Source organism: Lampris incognitus, chromosome 2 (genome assembly GCF_029633865.1).
Source record: "Lampris incognitus isolate fLamInc1 chromosome 2, fLamInc1.hap2, whole genome shotgun sequence".
Classification (NCBI taxonomy): Eukaryota; Metazoa; Chordata; class Actinopteri; order Lampriformes; family Lampridae; genus Lampris; species Lampris incognitus.
In genome coordinates this window covers 18,236,279-18,256,819 of record NC_079212.1, presented here as the reverse complement: position 1 = coordinate 18,256,819, position 20,541 = coordinate 18,236,279, and the positions used below count along the sequence as shown (strand labels likewise).

General features: G+C 43.0%; 2 protein-coding genes across 3 annotated transcripts; both read right to left on the bottom strand.

Annotated features, from left to right (window-relative positions):
* Window positions 1–481: 481 nt before the first annotated feature.
* LOC130108266 (glucose-6-phosphate 1-dehydrogenase) lies at window positions 482–15,274 on the bottom strand. 2 transcript variants are annotated; one of them, XM_056275155.1, is made up of 13 exons: window positions 15,146–15,274; window positions 13,492–13,613; window positions 9,875–9,912; window positions 9,620–9,728; window positions 9,282–9,499; window positions 8,815–8,973; window positions 5,393–5,518; window positions 3,164–3,257; window positions 2,834–3,020; window positions 2,512–2,747; window positions 2,299–2,375; window positions 1,984–2,076; window positions 482–1,863 (listed from the first exon to the last, which is right to left on the bottom strand). In XM_056275155.1, exons 2-13 carry the CDS (start codon window positions 13,606–13,608, stop codon window positions 1,773–1,775), a joined length of 1,545 nt encoding a protein of 514 aa, XP_056131130.1. In that variant the 5' UTR covers window positions 13,609–13,613; window positions 15,146–15,274; the 3' UTR covers window positions 482–1,772. The 2 variants fall into 2 exon arrangements, with proteins under 2 accessions (XP_056131130.1, XP_056131129.1); XM_056275154.1 differs by having other exon boundaries at window positions 13,492–13,670; window positions 15,146–15,271.
* A 431-nt stretch (window positions 15,275–15,705) lies between these two features.
* On the bottom strand, window positions 15,706–19,289 carry LOC130129046 (polypeptide N-acetylgalactosaminyltransferase 6-like). Its single transcript, XM_056298845.1, has 10 exons — window positions 18,907–19,289; window positions 18,595–18,767; window positions 17,846–17,995; window positions 17,377–17,611; window positions 17,177–17,294; window positions 16,810–17,010; window positions 16,565–16,696; window positions 16,365–16,466; window positions 16,071–16,229; window positions 15,706–15,819 (listed from the first exon to the last, which is right to left on the bottom strand). Exons 1-10 carry the CDS (start codon window positions 19,287–19,289, stop codon window positions 15,706–15,708), a joined length of 1,767 nt encoding a protein of 588 aa, XP_056154820.1.
* Between the last annotated feature and the right edge of the window lie 1,252 nt (window positions 19,290–20,541).

Below are 20,541 nucleotides of genomic sequence, written 5' to 3'. Positions count from 1 at the left end.
GGCAAGCAGGGAGACACCCTAGACAGGCCACCAGGCCATCACAGGGCCGACACACACACACTCATACCACCGGAAACCCACGCAGACACGGGGAGAACATGCAAACTCCACACAGGACAACCAGGACAACCCCCCCAAGGTTGGACTAACCCGGGGCTCGAACCCAGGACGTTCTTACTGTGAGGCGACCACGCTAACCAATGCGCCACCGTGCTGCCCCTGGCAAAGTACAATTGGAGAGAAAAATGGGGGGGGGGGGGACTAGGAGGGTAGCAGCTAATAGCATGACAGCTAGCAGTTGGTACGCGGTGTACAGGGGACTATGCACCTACTCACTACTCTAGCGTCGGTTTTCCAATATATCAAACACATCAGATTTACTACATATGCAAGCTCCCACATCAAAAAGCAGAAGTTTAAAACCAATAGCTTGCTTATTGAAGTTGCCTGAAACCGCCATCATAAACCATTATGACAGGTACACTTTTGATATACAAGATTGGTTTATTGCAGGTAATGGGAAATGACGTAGTTTAACACATCTGCAGTAAACAACGTTACGATTATGTCCTTATTAAGACATTTCCTGTAGGTCTTTGCCAGACACTGCTGATGTAAAGACTGAAATATGGAATGAAAATCAGTAACTTAAATAAACCTGGAAAGAAAGAAAAAAATGTAACCACAAAAGGAATGAAACCCCAAGAGGGAAGCTAACAAAACAGTCACTTGTCTTGCGTTGCACAGTTAAGACTGTTCTAGCATGAATGCTTTGGAAAGAAACTGCCTGCAAATGAAAAACAATTCAACCCCTCAAAAAAAAGCCAATAAAAGTATATGTTTATCAGCTGTAACTATTATTTCCTTGGTCCCAAGCAGCAGAAGTAAATATGTGCAATGCAAGAAGACTTTCAACTAAAAATGACTTTAAATCCAGTCAAAGCATAAATGTAAGACAATCACATTGGTTATGATAGCGCAGTGATGACAGCTAGTGGACTATCATCTCTCAACATGAAGCAAGTTGTCTTTTTGTTCGCTGTCTCTCCGTTTAGCATCATCCATGTCTGGAGCAGTAGTTATCGTAAGTAAGCATGGCTTCATTCAGTGCTTTGCAGCCAGTGTGTGTGTATGGGTTTTTTTTTCTTTTCATTTTTTTATTGCTTTGGGCTCCGCATTCTCTTGTGGTTCAACGTTACCCATAACCCATTCACCATCCTAACAGATAAAGATAAATTTTAAACCTGATGGGTTACAGTGAAATTTGGAACCAAGAAAGAAAGAGGAGGAACCAGAAAGAATTTCCCCCAGTAACATATTCTTCATGTTAGGATAAATAACATATATTCTTTGTACCCCACCTTTACCTGGCTTGGTCCCGCTTTGAACAAAAATATTTTTTTATGCTGCTGCTATAGTAAGACTGCATGCTACAATCAAAACATGGTCATGTGGCTACAATAACAATGGATGCACAATAGGATGTCTCAAACTGCTACGAAACTGATCTGGTCAGATGGTCTGAACTGGCTCCACAACACTGAAGAGCGATGCTTGCAGTACCTGAGAACTTGGTTATATTCCTCTAATTTTAAACAGATCCACTTCATTCAGAAGAGTAAGGCTGCTGCTGTGAGGGATCCACGTAGTGGAAACACCACCTGGCCCAAAGACACACTATCACCGGAACATGACCTGGCTCACTTACTCCGCTGCACCCCTCCCTCTATCCATCCTTCTACTCTTCCCTTCTTCTCCTCTGTCACCACAACTCACAGTTTGTGTGGGTTGACCCATTTGTAGGTGCCCGCATAGCGAAAGCCGACCCTCTTTGAGAGCTCATCTGCTTCTGCAGGGCCACGGCTAAGGAGAAAAGGCAAACACGCAGAATTTGGCCATTTGTTGCACATTTCTTATTACCAGTGAAAGAAACATAATGGAGGATTAATGGAGAGATCATCGTGACCAAATAACCTGTCCTACCTTCCATATTTGTAAGGGATGGGGGGCGTTTTCTCTTTCTCGATCTGATGAAGAAGAGGTGTAAAGATTCTCCACGCTTCCCTTAGTTCATCACTTGATAAGCAGGAAGTACAAGTTATATAAAATTACAAGGCAACATTTGGACGAAAATCAAGAGACAATTTTCTGACGATCTTGCCCCATCTAGTGGCGAGTACTGTAAACACACCTTAAAGCGCATTTACATTTCTCTCACACACACACACACACACACACACACACACACACACACGTTTGCTTTACAGTACAACTTCACAGTTAGCAACAAAGACCAACCTGCGCACAAAGTGCATCTGGCTTCCACAGAAGACATCCAAAATGAGACGTTCATAAGCATCTGGCAGCTTTACATCCTGAGAACAGGACACAATTGTTTTGAAAAGTGTCATGAGATAAAAGCACTAATAACTGAAATAAGAAATTACATCTCTTGAAATAGAATACATAAATCATATCTGACAAAAAAAAAAAAGATTCGATTTGTCTCACCTTATATCTGCTCTTATATGTGAGATCCAGCTCAGTTTCCTCTGGGCTGAAGTAAACGCCTGGCTTCTTGCTCATCATCTTGGCATAGACTGCCTCGTTGGGTTGGACACGTACCACCAGCTCGTTCCTGTGACACTGATTTCCAAAAATATCCCCTGGGACATCGGTGAACTGCAGCCGGACCTCCGCTTTCCTCTCATTAAGGGCTTTGCCACAGCGAAGGATGAAAGGAACACCTACGCAGGAGATTTTTTCTGGTTTCAATCTGTCAATAGGATTTGAAATGCACAGCAGTTTTGTGGAGAAAGAAGAATAACTTTACCATCCCAGCGTTCATTGTGCACATAGAGCACCACTGTGGCAAAGGTGGCCTGGGTGGACCCTTTAGGCACGGTGGGGTCATCTAGGTAACCTAGCTTGCCATCTCCCTCCCCCTCTGGATCACCCACATACTGGCCCAACACCACATCTGACATGGACACTGGGGCGATGCATTTCAGTACCTTAACCTACAGGGGACATTAAGGGTGGATGAGAAAATGAATTGTCAAGACTTTCTCTGTTCTTCCTGGTTAGGAGAATAAACTTTTGTTGCAAGTGTCAGAGGAGGTGAGGCAAATTAACTCTGTGTGTCAGCGCAACGACACTGTACCTTTTCATCCCTGACATCATCCGAGCTGGTGGAAGCTGGTTTTTCCATAGCAACCAAACAGAGCATCTGAAGCAAGTGGTTCTGCATGACATCACTGATCATGACAAAGAGAACAGGTGGTCAGACAAAAGACAAGAGGAAAATGTGATGAATTTGATTATGCAGGGCTGCAGGGCTCCAGACTGCGACCATTTTTTGAGTGCGAGTTAAAATGTTACGTGGTTGCATTCATGCCGAGTGGCACGAATGCACAAATTACACTGACAAATCTGACAAATCCGCTAAATCTGGCAACAATCCATCGGTTGGTCTATAGCCGATTATTTTAAAAAGCAAAATGTGGCGAGAGATGGAGGCTGGTGGGGAGGCAGAGCCAACGACAGGTTCCGACTCAGACACCTCTGATGATGAAAGTGTAGGCAGGGAGAGACTGACTGAACCAATGAAGAAGAAAAAGTACTACTTTCAACCACAATGGTTAATGCAGTACCTGTGGTTGCAGTATGAGGGGAAAGCTATGCTGTGTGTGTATTGTAGGCAATGTGGCCTGTCCATTGTAGGCAACTCTACATTTGTTACCAGGTCAACAGTTTAAGCCTGAAACTTCGAATTTACACAATGACAGTAAGAAACACAAAACCTACAAGGACTGATGCATGACCCAAAACACTGAGCCCGTCCCTATTACTTTTCAGTGGTTAGTTGAGAATAATCGCTCAACGGAGAATGAAATGATCATCAAGTTCAACACTGCCTATTACATAACTAAAGAGGAACTCCTGTTCACAAAATTCAAATCTTAATATTATTTAATTCAAACTTAATGTTCAGATTAAAATATTTTGCAAACATTAAGTCTTGAGTCGCTGTCAATCTTTACATCAATGCAGAACTAGGGTATGCAAATTAAGACAACTATTCATCAACATGCAAGATCATGCAATGATCTTGCATATTGATGAATAGTTGTCTTAATTTGCAGCTTTACTGTAGGGATGGTATTAGCAAGGTGATGAGAGGTGCCCGGTTTCCTCCAGACGTGACGCTTGTCATTCAAGCCAAAGAGTTCAATCTTGGTTTTATCAGACCAGAGAATCTTGTTTCTCATGGTCTGAGAGTCCTTTAGGTGCTTTCTGGCAAACTCCAAGCAGGCTGTCATGTGCCTTTTACTAAGCAGAGGCTTCCGTCTGGCCCCTCTACCATAAAGGCCTGATTGGTGGAGTGCTGCAGAGATGGTTGTCCTTCTGGAAGGTTCTCCCATCTCCACAGAGGAACACTGGAGCTCTGTCAGTGACCATCTGGTTCTTGGTCACCTCCCTGACCAAGGCCCTTCTCCCCCGATTGGTCAGTTTGACTGGGCAGCCAGCTCTAGGAAGAGTCCTGGTGGATCCAAACGTCTCCCATTTACGAATGATGGAGACCACTGTGCTCTTCGGGACCTTCAAAGCTGTAGAATTTTTTTTGTACCCTTTCCCAGATCTGTGCCTCAATACAATCCTGTCTCGGAGGTCCACAGACAATTCCTTTGACTTCATAGCTTGGTTTCTGCTCTGACATGCACTGTCAACAGTGGGACCTTATACAGACAGGTGTGTGCCTTTCCAAATCATGTCCAATCGATTGATTTTACTAGAGGTGGACTCCAATCAAGATGTAGAAACATCTCAAGGATGATCGGTGGAAACCGGATGAACCTGACCTCAATTTTGAGTGTCATAGCAAAGGGTGTGAATACTTATGTACATGCAATATTTCAGTTTTTTATTTTAAATAAATTTGCAAAAATTTCTACAAAACCTTTTCACTTTGTCATTATGGGGTATTGTGTGTAGATTGATGAGAACAAAAAGGAATTTAATCCATTTTGTAATAAGGCTGTAACATAACAAAATGTGGGGAAAGTGAAGGGGTGTGAATACTTTCCGGATGCACTGTATATGTAAGCTCTACCAGTGGGTAGAAGTGGTGGGAAAATGTTTGTGCCCCTTATCAGTAAATTTGTCTTGCGGTGAGGCATTAATAAATACTCGATTATGAATATATTTATTCCTCAAAATTGCAGATTAAAATATATTTGCATACAGAAGCCAGTGGCACAGCTCTCAAGTCTTTTGTCTATGTTTAGCTCTCAAATCAGCTCATTAACTTAAAAAAAACAAAACATGGTACAGTGCAAATGCTGCAATGCCAACCAGGTGAAAAGTCAACTGATTGAATGTTCCTCCTTACCGGATGATGCCAAAGTCATCAAAGTAGCCCCCCCGTCCCTGTGTTCCAAAGGGTTCTTTAAAAGTTAGGACCACACACGCCACGCTGTCCCTGTTCCAGATGGGCCCAAAGATGCGATTCCCAAACCTGGAAGACAAGTTACAAGGTCACCCTCTGCTCATCAACTAAAGTCAGCTGGCCATGACCAGACGCATTCATTCCATTTCATCCGTCTTTCCCGGTGAAAAGGACTACCCCCAATTATTTCATACTGCATTCAAGTAGGCTACTCCCTGCCTTAAAGAACCAGTCCAATGAAATTCATGTTTTCCAACCTCATTGTCTTTTTAAGTGTTTTTTTAATATAAAAGTTACCCAAAATGTTGGGAACGCTGTTGTCGCAAAAATATGACGACTAGTCCTTTGAGAAACTCCTCTTGGTTGTCAACATAATTAAACAGTTTCAGAAAACCAATCTGCTTCTGGTAATAAATTACATCATTTGATACCCTGATTTGATAGGGGGGGGGGAATCAATGAATGTCATCATCAGTGACAATTGGTGGTCTATTTTCAGACATTTGCCTTGAAACATCATGCAAGTTAGCAAGCTAGCCAGTGATCCAAGAGTCTGACGAACTTGCGGCCACACCCACTAATCTCCTGAGAACTGGCAATATTCCAAAAGTGGGCGTTAAAACACTTATCCATCCATCCATCCATTATCCAAACCGCTTATCCTGCTCTCAGGGTCGCAGGGATGCTGGAGCCTATCCCAGCAGTCATTGGGCGGCAGGCAGGGAGACACCTTAGACAGGCTGCCAGGCCATCACAGGGCCTGAAATACTAATAACAAATTAAATTATACTTCTAATGTTGAAAAAAATTTCATTCCTAACATTAATAGTTACATGTTTGGGCGTGTCACTGGCCACTTTATTAGGTACACCTTGCTAGTACCGGGTTAGACCCCCTTTTGCCTTCAGAACTGCCTTAATCCTTCGTGGCATAGATTCAACAAGGTACTGAAAACATTCCTCAGAGAGTTTGGTCCATATTGACATGATAGCATCACGCAGTTGCTGCAGATTTGTCGGCTGCACAGCCATGATGCGAATCTCCCGGTCCACCACATCCCAAAGGTGCTCTATTGGATTGAGATCTGGTGACTGCGGAGGCCATTTGAGTACAGTGAACTCATTGTCATGTTCAAGAAACCAGTCTGAGATGATTCGAGCTTTATGACATGGCGCGTTATCCTGCTGGAAGTAGCCATCAGAAGATGGGAACACTGTGGTCATAAAGGGATGGACATGGTCGGCAACAATACTCAGGTAGGCTGTGGCGTTGACACGATGCTCAATTGGTACTAAGGGGCCCAAAGTGTGCCAAGAAAATATCCCCCACACCATTACACCACCACCACCAGCAGCCTGAACCGTTGATACAAGGCAGGATGGATCCATGCTTTCATGTTGTTGACGCCAAATTCTGACCCTACCATCCGAATGTCGCAGCAGAAATCGAGACTCATCAGACCAGGCAACGTTTTTCCAATCTTCTATTGTCCAATTTTGGTGAGCCTGTGCGAATTGTAGCCTCAGTTTCCTGTTCTTAGCTGACAGGAGTGGCACCCGGTGTGGTCTTCTGCTGCTGTAGCCCATCTTCCTCAAGGTTCGACGTGTTGTGCGTTCAGAGATGCTCTTCTGCATACCTCGGTTGTAATGAGTGGTTATTTGAGTTACTGTTGCCTTTCCATCAGCTCGAACCAGTCTGGCCATTCTCCTCTGACCTCAACAAGGCATTTTTGCCCACAGAACTGCCGCTCACTGGATATTTTCTCTTTTTCGGACCATTCTCTGTAAACCCTAGAGATGGTTGTGCTTGAAAATCCCAGTAGATCAGCAGTTTCTGAAATACTCAGACCAGCCCATCTGGCAACAACAACCTTGCCACGTTCAAAGTCACTTAAATCACCTTTCTTCCCCATTCTGATGCTCGGTTTGAACTGCAGCAGATCGTCTTGACCATGTCTACAATGCCTAAATGCATTGAGTTGCTGCCATGTGATTGGCTGATTAGAAATTTGCGTAAACGAGCAGTTGGACAGGTGTGCCTAATAAAGTGGCCGGTGAGTGTATGTGTGTGTGTGTGTGTGTGTGTGCGCGTGGAGCTAATCTTGCAAACTACTGGACCTATCAGCCTAAAATTTTTTGCGCACAGTTATGAATGTATAATCAAAACCTTCGAAAAACGTTTGTTCTTGCCATCATCACTCCCTCTCTCCATTCACTCTCTAGCTCTCTCAACCAATGCTACTCTCCGTTGCTGCCACCTCGAGTCAACCGTGCGCATACACGAATCATATCTACAGTTGAGTCGGATCGGTCAGTGACGGTGTCCAAACCCAAAACATGTATTCGGGTATGAGTCTTGAAAGTAAACAAGAAGTCAATCGTATTTTGAAAGTCAGCAAATAATTCACTGCTGATCATAGCACAGAAGAACTGGAGGAACACTGGATGAAGCAAAAATAATTCGCCTTATTCACCTCGCTGCCACGCCATAATCTCCAATGTTAAAACCTTCACTATGAAACTACAATTTCAAGAGTAGGATCAATCACAGTCACAACAGTCACAACTACATCTCAGTAGCTACAATAAAACATTTTCCATCGCCTAGCTATATTTCTTACCATTGTTTCATGAATGAAAGTCAATCAGCAGGGCAGCCGTTCACCTTGATTCATTTTATATCATGAAAACCACAACGGTTAAACACATTTGAAGTCTTTTAATAAGGGCTTTGAAATTATGATAGCCTGATCTCTGTCATTTCATGTCAGACTTGTTCGCTTTGTGCAAGGGTCCATCAAGGAGGCTGCGCATCCACAGACTGACAGGCAAAACATTTTTATTAGTTAGATTTTTTAACTTGAGTGTTGCATATTAAACTTTTTTTTTCTTTCCATATTTCTCATTCAATCGACTTGGGCACTGTGCAAAAGTCTTATAATGGCAGGAAAAACACTGGTTTTTCTGTCTAGGTGTGTGCGTATTTCCCTTCTCCCGGTAGGCAAAAAAAAAAAAAAGGGGTTTGTCACAAAGTTCGAACATCAGAGAAGGGGGGATACATACACGTGGCGGAGATCTGCATATACAGTGCACTCCTCTAGTCCAAAGCAATACTCGTCTGACTGAATTAAAATGATAAGAATGGCTCTTTAAGAACCACATAAATAAGAAGGCATCGTTCAGTAATCTCTCCAACCACACAAAAAAGAAAACCACTATCAAATGGAGTGGAGTAATAATGGTTATCACAGCAACTTGTAAATGAATTTAAATCAGTAACTCTAATTTCCAAGATGAGTGAAAATCTATGGGGAAAAGCTGATGTGTTCTGTGTGAAGAGTTTTTTTTCTTTTTTTCCCCCCATACCTCAGCACCATGAGGTTTTGTACCATCTCCTTGCCCAGATAGTGGTCTATACGGTAGATCTGGTCTTCAGTGAAGAGAGAGGACAGATGGGTGGACAGCTCCTCAGAGCTCTGCAGGTCCCGTCCAAATGGCTTCTCTACGATCACCCTGTTCCAGCCTCTTCACAGCATAAGTAGACACAGACACACACACACACACACACACACAAAAGCATTTGAACACATTGAGACGTGCACAAGCTCTGGCTATTCTCTCCATTTTACTGGACAGTTGTGGCACACTAACAGAACTTAATTGGGTTCACCAAGACCGGGTCTCTTCCTGCCGAGAGTGACTGCAGGTTCTATTTGATTACAAATAACATGAGAAAGCAGCACAACACACAGACATTAACAGTGGGTTTAGAAAACAGAGCAAACACAATCTAATACGTCGACTAAGTTTGCCAGAGAGGTGTGTGTACGTACTTGGTGCTCATGCAGTGGTGCTTGATGTTCTTGGTTACATCATGGTAAACAGTGGGCGGCAAAGCCAGGTAGAAGAGTCGGTTGGCCTTATCTCCACCAGGCAAGGAGAGGAGGTGTGTGTGGAGCTTTGAGAAAGAGCTCTCATCTACATATTTCCCACTGACATAGGTGTTCCTGCTGAAGAATACCGACAATCGCTCTGCCTCAGAGTCTGTGGCCTGGAGGGCAAGAACACACACGTGCACACACACAGATTAGATTAAATAACACACACAAGTACACAAAGACAAATATTTAAGAGGTGAAACAAATGTTTGATCTCTGAGAACTGGTTTGACCTTCAGGTAGGGCACACAGGAAGTCCGGATGGCATCCACGGTCAAGTCGGATCGAGCAAAGCCCACAAAATTTGTCTGCTCTGGGAGGAGGCCATCTCTGAACAACCACCTGGAGGACACAACAAGAGTAGCGAGGAAAAGACACACACAATTACTCATACCTATCCACACAAAGGCCAGTCTAGAATAGCAGCTTTCATCAGCCTGAAAATGATACAGAAGATTTTTTTCCATTCAGGATAAACGGTTACTTACCATAGAGTCGGGTAGATTTTCTTCTTAGCTAAATCTCCCTACAAGCAAAAGCACAAATTCAAAATTAAAGTTAGGTTTAGAAAAATATAGGCTAGAAAAACAATGGTTGTGAAACCGCTGACAATGTGTAGAGTCTCTGTAGTGCTTCGTGGTCTGAGCGGCGATTAGGTTTTCCAGTACACAAGCTGTGGTAAGAGTTTCAGACTGCTACTGCAGGTCACCCAGCACAATAGCAGGTGAGCAAGCTGCTTTGCCTTATTCAAGACCCCTTATTTAAGACACGCCCCTTTACTCCCACGGGGAGCAACTGCTCAACCACAGAGAGGCAGTCTGGAGATCACAGCGCTTCCTACTGTAGAATTTGAAAGAACCAAGAGCTTTGTGTGTACATAACATTGAACACTGAGAGGACTTAATGCTTTGACAATGCTCTAGTTTCACAAGAAAACAAGTTTACCTTTCTCCAATGCTTTCAGCTGGACTGAAGCAGCTTTATAACATAATCCGTATGGTAGAGCAAACAGAATCAGAGATCAACTGTAGCACACAGTTGAACACAGTAAAGTTGAACTTTCAATTGCAGAAAAAAATCTTTTACATGCACCATGACTGATGAAAAACACTAAAAATATAGCTTGATAATACCCTTTCTAAAGTAGCAAAGTATTTAACTCCCTCCCACTTTGTCATGCTGTGATGAATAATAAGGTGGCATGGTGGCTCAGTGGTTAGCACTGTTGCCTCACAGCAAGACGGTCCTGGATTCAAACCCCAGGCCGTCCTAGGTCCTTCCTGTGTGGAGTTTGCATGTTCTCCCCGTGTCTGCGTGGGTTTCCTACAGGTGCGCTGGTTTCTTCCCACCATCAACAAGACATGCATGTTAGGGTTAATACTCCTGTCTGTGCCCCTGAGCAAGGCAATGGAAAGAAGAACTGGGGTTGGTCCCCAGGTGCTGCAGCTGCTGACTGCTCCTATACAATAGGATGGGTTAAATGCAGAGAACAAATGTCATTGTAACCTGTACAATGACAAAAATAAAGTGGCTTTCTTTTCTTTCCTTCTTAATCTCCTTCTTTCAGCTACCATGTGTCATCCAGGTTGGACAGGCCCACTAGGATGATGACAAGTGGCTTTTTTTCCTCTTTTTTTTAATAAACCCATTGTCAGCTTTTTATTCAGAGATAGATGGAACACTCCATGTTCAAAGTTGTCAGGCTCTTTGTGTGGTTTTTCAGATTCCCTGATGTAAAATATAACTATTAAAAGTCAGAAGGGGTTTCTGAAGTGAGCAAGTCATGCTCCCCCTTTTCCCAGATTTCTACTGGAGCCAGGCTGGTGCAGTTGTTTTTGTTGCCGTTGATGCAAATGTCTTAGTTAGCTTGATATAAAATGTGAAGAGGGCCATTTCAGAAAATGTAGTAGAAAGTACACTCGTACCACTTCTGCAGCAGAGCACACAGTGGGCTATTCTGTTCAATAACATAGCCAATAGTTGTTCATTGAAAAACTCTCCCCATTCAACAACCAGCTACAGAGCAAGCTTCTGCATAGCATGACCTTCCCCGTGTTGAATTTAAAGGGCAATGGAGCCGGTCAGTGACACTGCAAAATTCAGCAATACTTCCATCCCGTCAACCCAAAAGCAAATTCTACAATGCAAAATAATTTATGCTAAAGCCAATGACTGAGTCTAGCTTGGAGGAGTAAAAAGAAAAAGCTTTTTCGCAAGTTTCCTCATGCCGTCTTTTTTTATTCTCAATCTTTCAAATGGTGTCTAGAGTAAAAAAGAAATTATTTTCACTCATTTATTGTTTGGGAATACTATACAAGAATCATGGGAAATCTGATAAATGAAAACAAAAAAATGTTGACAATGTGGGTGTAGTCACAAAATACTTAAGGTCAAAAATGTTAAGGGGAAGCTTGTATAGTATTCTACAGAGGCTAATCAGACAGATGATTTCAAAACTTACTTTCCAATGAAATGTGTGTGGGTTTTTAAGATGGATTTTTGGGAGGGGTTGCAAAGAAGAGGGCAGAGAAGGAAGCAAAATGAAGAATAGCAATGAGGTAAAGGAACAATATAAGAAAGTTGGCCAAAATAACAATGGATGATGTGGCTGAAACAATTGGACTGACTTGCTGGACTAGTCGGCTATATTGTAAGAGGAAATTCTAACCTAAAAACGTTTGAGTCATTTTGACAAGGCGGGACTTGCTGAAAGTAAAGTGTTGAAAGATGTTGACCAACTATGACTAAACACCAGTCAGGTCTGGCTTTCAAATGCTTGCAAAAGTGGCTTACCAAAGAGGAACCTTGACATTTTCATGTTGTTAAGGCTAGGCATACTTGCAGAAGCTGTGAAATCAGTTTCCACATTTCCCAAATTACATCATGTTCTATTTGTGTGCTTTTTAAAGATTTCAACACATTCACTTTGAATAAATGCAAACAAGCTTGTATCCAAAAATTCTCACCCTCGATGGCTACAATGTACCTGTGCCAATTAAAACAATGGGACTTGGGGCATCCTGGTAGCGTAGCAGTCTATTCGGTTGCCTGCCAACACAGGGATCCCGGTTCGAATCCCCTCGTTACCTCCGGCGTGGTCAGGCGTCCCTACAGACACAACTGGCTGTGTCTGTGGATGGGAAGCCGGTTGTGGGTACATGTCCTGGTCGCTGCACTAGCGCCTCTTCTGGTCGGTCGAGGCACCTGTTGGGGGGGGCTGGGGGAATAGTGTGATCCTCCCACGCTCTACGTCCCCCTGGCGAAACTCCTCACTGTCAGGTGAAAAGAAGCAGCTGGTGACTCCACGTGTATCGGAGGAGGCATGTGGTAGTCTGCAGCCCTCCCTGGATCAGCAGAGGGGGTGGAGCAGCAACCAGGACAGCTCAGAAACGTGGGGTAATTGGCCAAGTACAATTTGGGTGAAAAGGGGGTGGGGGATAGTGGGACTAAGAATGACTTTTAAACATCTATTAGCCAAGCCGCTTATCTGAAGTCGGGTTGCGGGGATGCTGGAGCCTATCCCAGCAGTCATTGGGCGGCAGGTGGGGAGACACTCTGGACAGGCCGCCAGGCCCATCACAGGGCCAAGAGACACACACACACACACACACACACACACACACACACACACACACACACACACACACACACACACACACACACACACACACCTAGGGACAATTTAGTACAGCCGATTCACCTGACCTACATGTCTTTGGACTGTGGGAGGAAACCCACGCAAACATGGGGAGAACATGCAAACTCCACACAGAGGATGACCCGGGATGACCCCCAAGGTTGGACAACCCCAGGGTTCGAACCCAGGACCTTCTTGCTGTGAGGCGACCGCGCTAACCACTGCGCCACCGTGCCGCCTACTTATAAACAGTACACATGAATTGGTGTGAATTGTGAATAATTTAATTGCTTAAAACTGGACAGGTCACATCTTGGTCCCATATACTAATTCTGTTCTAGAACAGCACCATTAGGACTTCAATTAGCAGGACATTAAACAAATGCACAATGCTTAGTAGCTCTTTTTTTGTTATTTTTTACCGACATAATCATTGGTAGGACTTTCACTTCCAACCCCAACTCTCACCGATGCTCCCATGATGATGAAGATGTGAGCGTCTGACTGGCGGAACTCCTCATCTTCATGCAGCTCCTTCCTTAACTCCCCAAACACCTCAGAGCGAGAGAGGGGGATTTTGCTCATTTTCTCTGGGGAGGAATCGAGAGCTGTTAAGAGAGCTGTCTCTCTCTCACTGTGTTTCAGGTCTACAAAAAAAAAGAGCAAAAATGTTTGCGCTTGTTCTGCTAACGTATCTAATGAGAATCAAGATGACATACATCAGTACACTGAGTGTTGCCAATTTTACAAAATCGTTTGCCATGTTCAGAAGGCAAACCTGTCATAAACAGATTTGTTTTACATAAAAGCGATTAGATGTTGCAGTGGTGTGAAAACTGACAAACTAAATGGTATGTCTGATCACTTCAAGTGGTGTATTATGCAAAATCTACAAAGCAAGCATTTTTTCAAATATTTGCAAATTGTTTTCTTCAAGAAAACTGGGGATGCAGACAGGACTCCAATGTTATGTGGTATACAGCATGACAGAACAGACAATCCTATACTGTAACAATTATAGCCCAGGTTCCTTAAGGCTTAACTTATGTTGTCAACAATGAAAGGAATCAAGAAGCAGAAAACATGTGATTTCAAGGAAATCTTATTTCATCATTTTAACAAAAAAGTTGCCTTTGCAGTTATTCACTTGGATGCAGGCTTCTACCGGCATGACACCTTGGAGGTCTCTTAATAATCAAAGATGTTGCAGTCATGTGAGGAATATTATCATCAACAAACATCAGCCGTCAAATAATACCAGAACACGTCATCATACATATATCCAATTTTTGCTTTATCGTTCTGGTTTGATAAAGACAAAGCTTTTTCTGAGCCAAACTGGTGCAGAAGAAAAAATGGGTGGAGGCAAGTAGAGGTCTAAAAATGTCATCATCATCATCTTTCAAAGACGCTACACATACACTACTGTCAGATAGCTTTTCTACAGCACCTTAACGGTACTTTCCGTCCCATAAATAGCAAGGCACCCACAGACAACACACTATAATTATATTAGTAAAATCCTTTCTTAAATCCCTATTTAAAGCGCTAAACTTCACTGCGGTCCACTGTGATGACGCTGGACACGTTTTGCCCGTCACATCAAGTTAAAACACGCTGACTGGTTGCTATTCATAAAGGGTCACTTAAGGGGCATCCTGATGGCCCGTTCCACTTGAGCCAATAACATGTTTGGCGTCAGGCCTGATCACAACGACACAGGTTCGAATCTGGCTCGAACCATTTGCTGCCTGTGTTTACTGTTACTCTTTTCACCACGCGTTTCTCTTCTTTCTTTCTTTTTAATCTCTGACACTGAATAAAGGCTAGAAATTGCAAGAAGTGATTCTTTTCTTGACAGTTAGCAGGTTGCGCTCGGTATCTGAGAGCGCAGGTATGGCGCTAAAACCAACAGATTTTCACTGGTCACGGACAAGGCTGTAACGCCGAAACCGCCTTTATCAGCCCTCCGACTCGTTATGACAACAAGCAGTAAAACCCACATGGTCATTCCCCGATAGCCCCCACAGCTAACCCGGCTAGGGTACCATTCAATGTGCACACAGATAGTGGAAAACAGCGCCGTGTATGTTAACGTGCGTTGATGGATAGCGCTACTTACAACAAAGCCGTTCTACTGTAGAGGTTAGCCGAGGATTTGGCGATGAACTGACCAAGGACAGACAGGGTGAACTTTTTAAACAGCCGTTTTAGTAGAGACGGTGTATTTGCATCCTCTACTTCCCCGTTAACGTGACAAAGCAAAATTGAGAGTTTTTATTGGTTTAAAGGAACTCACCAGTGCTGGCCCGACTTCCCATCACAGTCAACAGCGGTGACGTCACGCTGCCGGCGACTCTCAAAAAACGTGTATGGGCGGGGCTTATCGTTACCAGCCACTCAAGTGTTATTTACCATTAACGCTTGCCCCTCATATTTGTTTTTAGGGAATTTTAACTTGTCAAAATGCCACTTGAGGATATCAGTAATTTGGATGACATCAGAAATTCAGTTTCAAATCGTTAAAATGCTTTTAATATCATGAATTTAAATCAGAAATTTTACTTTTGATATCACAGCAATTGACATTAAAAAGCCAAAACACATTTTTGAAAACGTCAGTACAAATTTTAAACGTCAGAGTTTAATAGCATAAACAAGAGTGCATGTGGCATCTCGGGATCAGCTGAAGGCCCACTGTTGATTGGGACTGGTAGGCTCACAGGTGTTCATAATCACTGTGCTTTTGTCTACTGCCAAACATTTGCCCGTAAATGGGTTCTTCAGAGTGTGTCCCTGCAAAGAACACACAAACAAAAATCAAAAACTACTATTGCAGTTTTAGTTTGGTGTGTTTGTGAGTGATTTAGATTTGGTAAATGGTGATTACATACTGTACATCCAACATACAAAGTATTGGGGGGGGGTCTGGAATGAGGAAGAGGACATTGTCATTTGAGCTCTCTGTGTGTAGTAGACCTAATCATATTGGGACAATGTGGTAATACTAGTTCCTTTAGTCAGAGCCATGGTTTAGAGTTACATACAGACGTGAAGTTCCACTCTTGTTCCGGAGCCACTTTAGTTCTTCTGCCCTTAAAGTGGCATAGTTCAACAGTAACCAGAACTGCTCCAGGAGTTGCATGCAAACACAGTTGTTTGCGGAAATTATGCCGAAGTTCTTGCTGCGACGTGTACTCAAAATACTATAAATCACAAAGTAAAACGTTATGGTTAGGGTGAGTTTTAATAATCTCATATCTTAATGCCATCCTCTACAATTACACAATAAACCTAAGACAACTTTTTTCTAGCTTGTTGGTTTTGTGTAGTTGGAGTACCTGGTTTCCTGCCATGTTGTGACAAGTGTACATTGTAACTGGCTTCCCACCCATATTTTTATCCCCTACATCCAAGCACTTCTTTGCACCAGAGTTCTCCAGCTGTAGAAGAAAAAAAAAGGTTTGAAAATGAGAATATATTTTTTAAAAGACATAATATCCTGTGAAAGATTAGTAAATGGTAATAATCCAAACTTTACCGCTCCAGTCATGGCAGGCCTAAGTTCAGGTACATAAGCCTCTGGGTTTATATTGTTAAGATACCAAGTGAAGTTTTTACAGTTTAACTTCTCTCTGAGTTTGAGGCGTTCAGAAATATCACCAAATTTATTCTGAGAAAACAGAAAAAGAAGGGAGGGAAGGGTTAATCAGACATCATAATGTCTATAATATTACATCTACCTTCCCCTGGTTGTACAACCACTGTACAGATGAACCATCTAACCTCCTTGGCAATGGTCGCAGCTTTTACGTTCATACGGTAGAAGATCTGTTTGTAGTCGTCCATCCAGACCTCAGCCAACCGAACACGGTTGCGAATTATCACAGATATACCCTTTGGGAAGGTGTGCGGGGTATTTTTGCGGAAAATGTGCCCTACCACAGAACAGGGGATAATCTCCAGATGACCCCCACATTGCCACACCTCAAAAAGACATACAAGCCTGGAGTCATTAATTTGTCAAAGCAATTCATTTCATATCCAAACAGTCGAAAAGAAGTTAGAATACCTTTGCAATTAGTGGTCAATTAGAAAATAAAGTGGAGGAGCCATTAGAGACAAAGAATGTTGCTTGTCCAGAACCACTTACCCTAAAGGACATCTCCAAATTTTCACCTCCCCAGATCTCCATCTGGTCATCATAAGTCCCAATGTGTTCAAAGTAAGATTTGGATATGGAAAAAAGGCCACCAGCAAAGATAGGAGTTCTACAAAATCAGCCATAGGTCAGTCACTATTGGTGACTATAGTTATTACAATTCAGTGCGTCTGTGTGGATGTGTATAAAACCTGATGGGATATCTCTCATTCTTCCTTTGCTTCCTCTCCTCCTCTGGGACAGGCTCCCATCCAAAATTGAGGCTCCAATCAAAATTCCCACGGTTATGAAATTTGGGGTCGGCAACAGGCTTACTGAACTCTAGTGTGTTTTGATCAATCACAGCTATCATGGGGCTCACCACGGCAGTAGGGTGCTCCACTATTCGAGACAGAAGAGGCGGCAGCCATCCAGGGAAGCACTCACCTGTAGGGCAGGAATAAAGAATAATTACCAAGAATAATAAGAGTTTGCCCTCTCCTGTGTGCACAAATTACTGTGCAACAATGTCATTTATTCAGTGATTACCATGATTATATGAAGCATGTTGTTGCTGTGCTTTGATATTTTTTTACAGTTAGCAAGAGTTGAGCAAATGCAAAATGACCGGCTGAATCCAACACAAAAGTGGCAGAGGGCAATGCATTGTGGTATACATACAGTGAGAGTCTAGAAAGGTGAGAACTTCTCCCTGTGCAGCTTGTGCCCCAAGTAGCCTAGCTGCTATTAACCCCTTCCTCTCCTCCTGTCTGAGGATATGGACCACCTTCAGATGCTGTATGTACTTATCCAGACGAGCCTTCAGGTGCTCTAGAAAAAAAGCATTCAACAGTAAGCAGAGGGAAACCTCCATTACTGAACTAGTCAAGTTATGATAGCTATTGCACACATTGTCACTGTTGAAATGGATGAGAAAAAATATAGCTCTGGGTTACAACTGTGCTCCAATATGCAAATACATGCAGTATATTAAACATTAATACAAATACTGAGAGACTGAGTTTTTTTTAGGAAAGCGTGTAGTGGGGCAATGTATGAACTCTATGCAGCACTGTGTGTCCTGGTTGACTTGCTCCTTTTGAAAATAACCTGCTGTGCAATGCTTTTATGGCGTTTGACTGAAACTTTTTTTTTTACTGCTGCTGCCATTTTCTTTCCCAGGTTATCGCTAATCTTAAGTTTACTTGTGAGTTCTTAAAAGGTTTAAATCGGATATGTTTTGAATTGATAATAAGGTCTAGCTTTTCTACTGCTCTTATCCACCAACAAGTGTGCTGAAAACTCTGCATTTCAACTACTAACAATCCCAAACTCCCTTACACTATACAAGGCGTATCATTAGTCTCCACATTTAAATAGAGACTTAATTGTATATTGACTTTGTCTATATAACAGTCTTTTATGTGCACCATCAGTGCTGGCATCATCCACTAGCAGGATTTCTTTGAGCAGGGCTGCCGGAGCTGTGTGTAAGACACTGTAGACGGTCCTCAGCAGAGTGGACCAGGCCTCATTGTGAAACACCACAATCACACTGGTGGTGGGAAGATGGGGACAACGCAGGAATTTCTGTTTTAAGCAACTGACAAAGAAAAAAAATTACAAAGAGGTTCAATCGTTAGAGGGGCAAAGTTTTCCTCTTGAATAAGATGATGGGTCTGTGCAAAGATGGTCAGAAAATAATCACAATCCTGCCCTTGATGCATCTCTTGCATACTCACTCAGGATGCCGTGTATCATTGCCCAGGCTGCGGTGCAGGGAGATGCGGTCACTGGCAAACTGGTTGAACTGATTTCTGGTCAGCCCTTCACGTTTCTCTCGAAATTCTTCAGGGGTCAACCTGCCCCATGCAAACGGTTGACCATTTGCCCCTGGTGTCCCAGGGTCCTGTGGAGGCCTGTCCAGATGGGGCCTGAACTCATCCTTGCTGTAGAAACCAGGCCGGCAGCTGAGATCCGTAGTCCAAGCAGCCGATAGAAGGGGCAAAGGGGCCCCAATCTGGAAGGCAGCACCCCTAACCATAGCCACTGCAAGGGGCCGTTTGTCTCCCAGATCTTGGGGCCAGGGTTCAGGGAACATTCTGATCTTCATCTTGTAATGCATAGTGAGCAGCAGAAGAAAAAAAAGGGCGCTTACCATAAAGGTAAGTTTTACAATGATGTCAAGTCGACGGGTGAAGAAATGCATTGCACCATGAGGGGAGAGGAAATAGCAGAATGCTAAAAAGAAAACATAAAAAAGATTGATGTCACAGATATTTCCCTTCACTAAATTAGATGTGGTTAGCAAGCCAAATACAACGCATAGTTATTCCTCAGCTTTCCTGTGATGTTGCACAGTACACAGCTCTCATTGTGTGGTACATATGCGCTTAGTTATAGTGTCCAGGTAATGCTTTTGAAGAAAAAAAAATACTGATGTCATGTGTTACTGCAGATATGGGAAGGTATAGAACAGTGACAATACAAGGTTAGCAGTATGTGTTCCAGCAAACATTCTAGCTATATGTACAATAGAAGTATAAGAGGTAACAAAAAAAGCTATTTTTTCTAACGGATACGTGGCCTTGTAGAAAATAATCTACTTAGAAGAAAACAAAAATTACACCCTGCTGACAATGTTGTCTCAACCAGCTGTGTAAAGGAGGCCTTCATGCAATGCTCTCGTTTAACATTGATGTTAGCCTGTTTTTCAAACTTCACAATTTACTCACTGTAATTACGCCCGGGATGGATAATCAATTCCGCCTTTCCTCGCTTTCCTCATGCGACGCGTCGTATTTTTAGACAACCAACCAGTTTTGTGTAATGGGGATTTCGCTCGCAGCTGCGAACAATGAATTAATATGGGGGAATAATGAAGTCAGCCTGCTTTCACAACAGCCAGCAAACAAATCAGCTTGACATTATACCTTACGACAGGATTACGTCAGCAAAAACAGCTTGTCAAATTTTCCACATCTATTTTCAGTTTTTTTTTCTTTTTTCCGACCGTCACCTGCAGCCGCATCTCCAGTGAGGGGAGGGAAACCGTCAACTGACTCAGAGCCTCCACCAATCATTCAATCAATCGAAAAAGAAAAAGAAAGCTATACAACACATTTTGGGCATTAAATGCAACGCAACATGCTTGAACTAAGGTTTAAGTGCACGGGTTAAAAGAGTATAATAGGAGCTAAAAGGAGAAAACCGACTGAATAAATAAACAAACAAACAAGTAACTCTGAATACTAGTGGGCGGTGCTTGTTACCATGGTTTCGTCTACACCAAACGTTCCCCACATTGGTCCTGAGAGGAAAGCGCTGCAGTCGTACCCGGTCCCAATGGCTTCCTTTGGGATAACACAGTTAGGGTA

Excerpts from the sequence above, each read along its gene's own strand:
- LOC130108266 (XM_056275155.1), bottom strand. The coding sequence starts at position 13,608 with ATGAGCAAAATCCCCCTCTCTCGCTCTGAGGTGTTTGGGGAGTTAAGG. Across the intron at positions 3,021-3,163 it reads ATGATGTCAGGGATGAAAAG|GTTAAGGTACTGAAATGCAT; the intron begins GTACAGTGTCGT and ends TGTCCCCTGTAG. Across the intron at positions 1,864-1,983 it reads ATCCCTTACAAATATGGAAG|CCGTGGCCCTGCAGAAGCAG; the intron begins GTAGGACAGGTT and ends TTTTCTCCTTAG.
- LOC130129046 (XM_056298845.1), bottom strand. The coding sequence starts at position 19,289 with ATGCATTACAAGATGAAGATCAGAATGTTCCCTGAACCCTGGCCCCAA. Across the intron at positions 17,295-17,376 it reads AATGAGAGATATCCCATCAG|AACTCCTATCTTTGCTGGTG; the intron begins GTTTTATACACA and ends CTGATTTTGTAG. Across the intron at positions 16,230-16,364 it reads ACAACATGGCAGGAAACCAG|TATTTTGAGTACACGTCGCA; the intron begins GTACTCCAACTA and ends TGTGATTTATAG.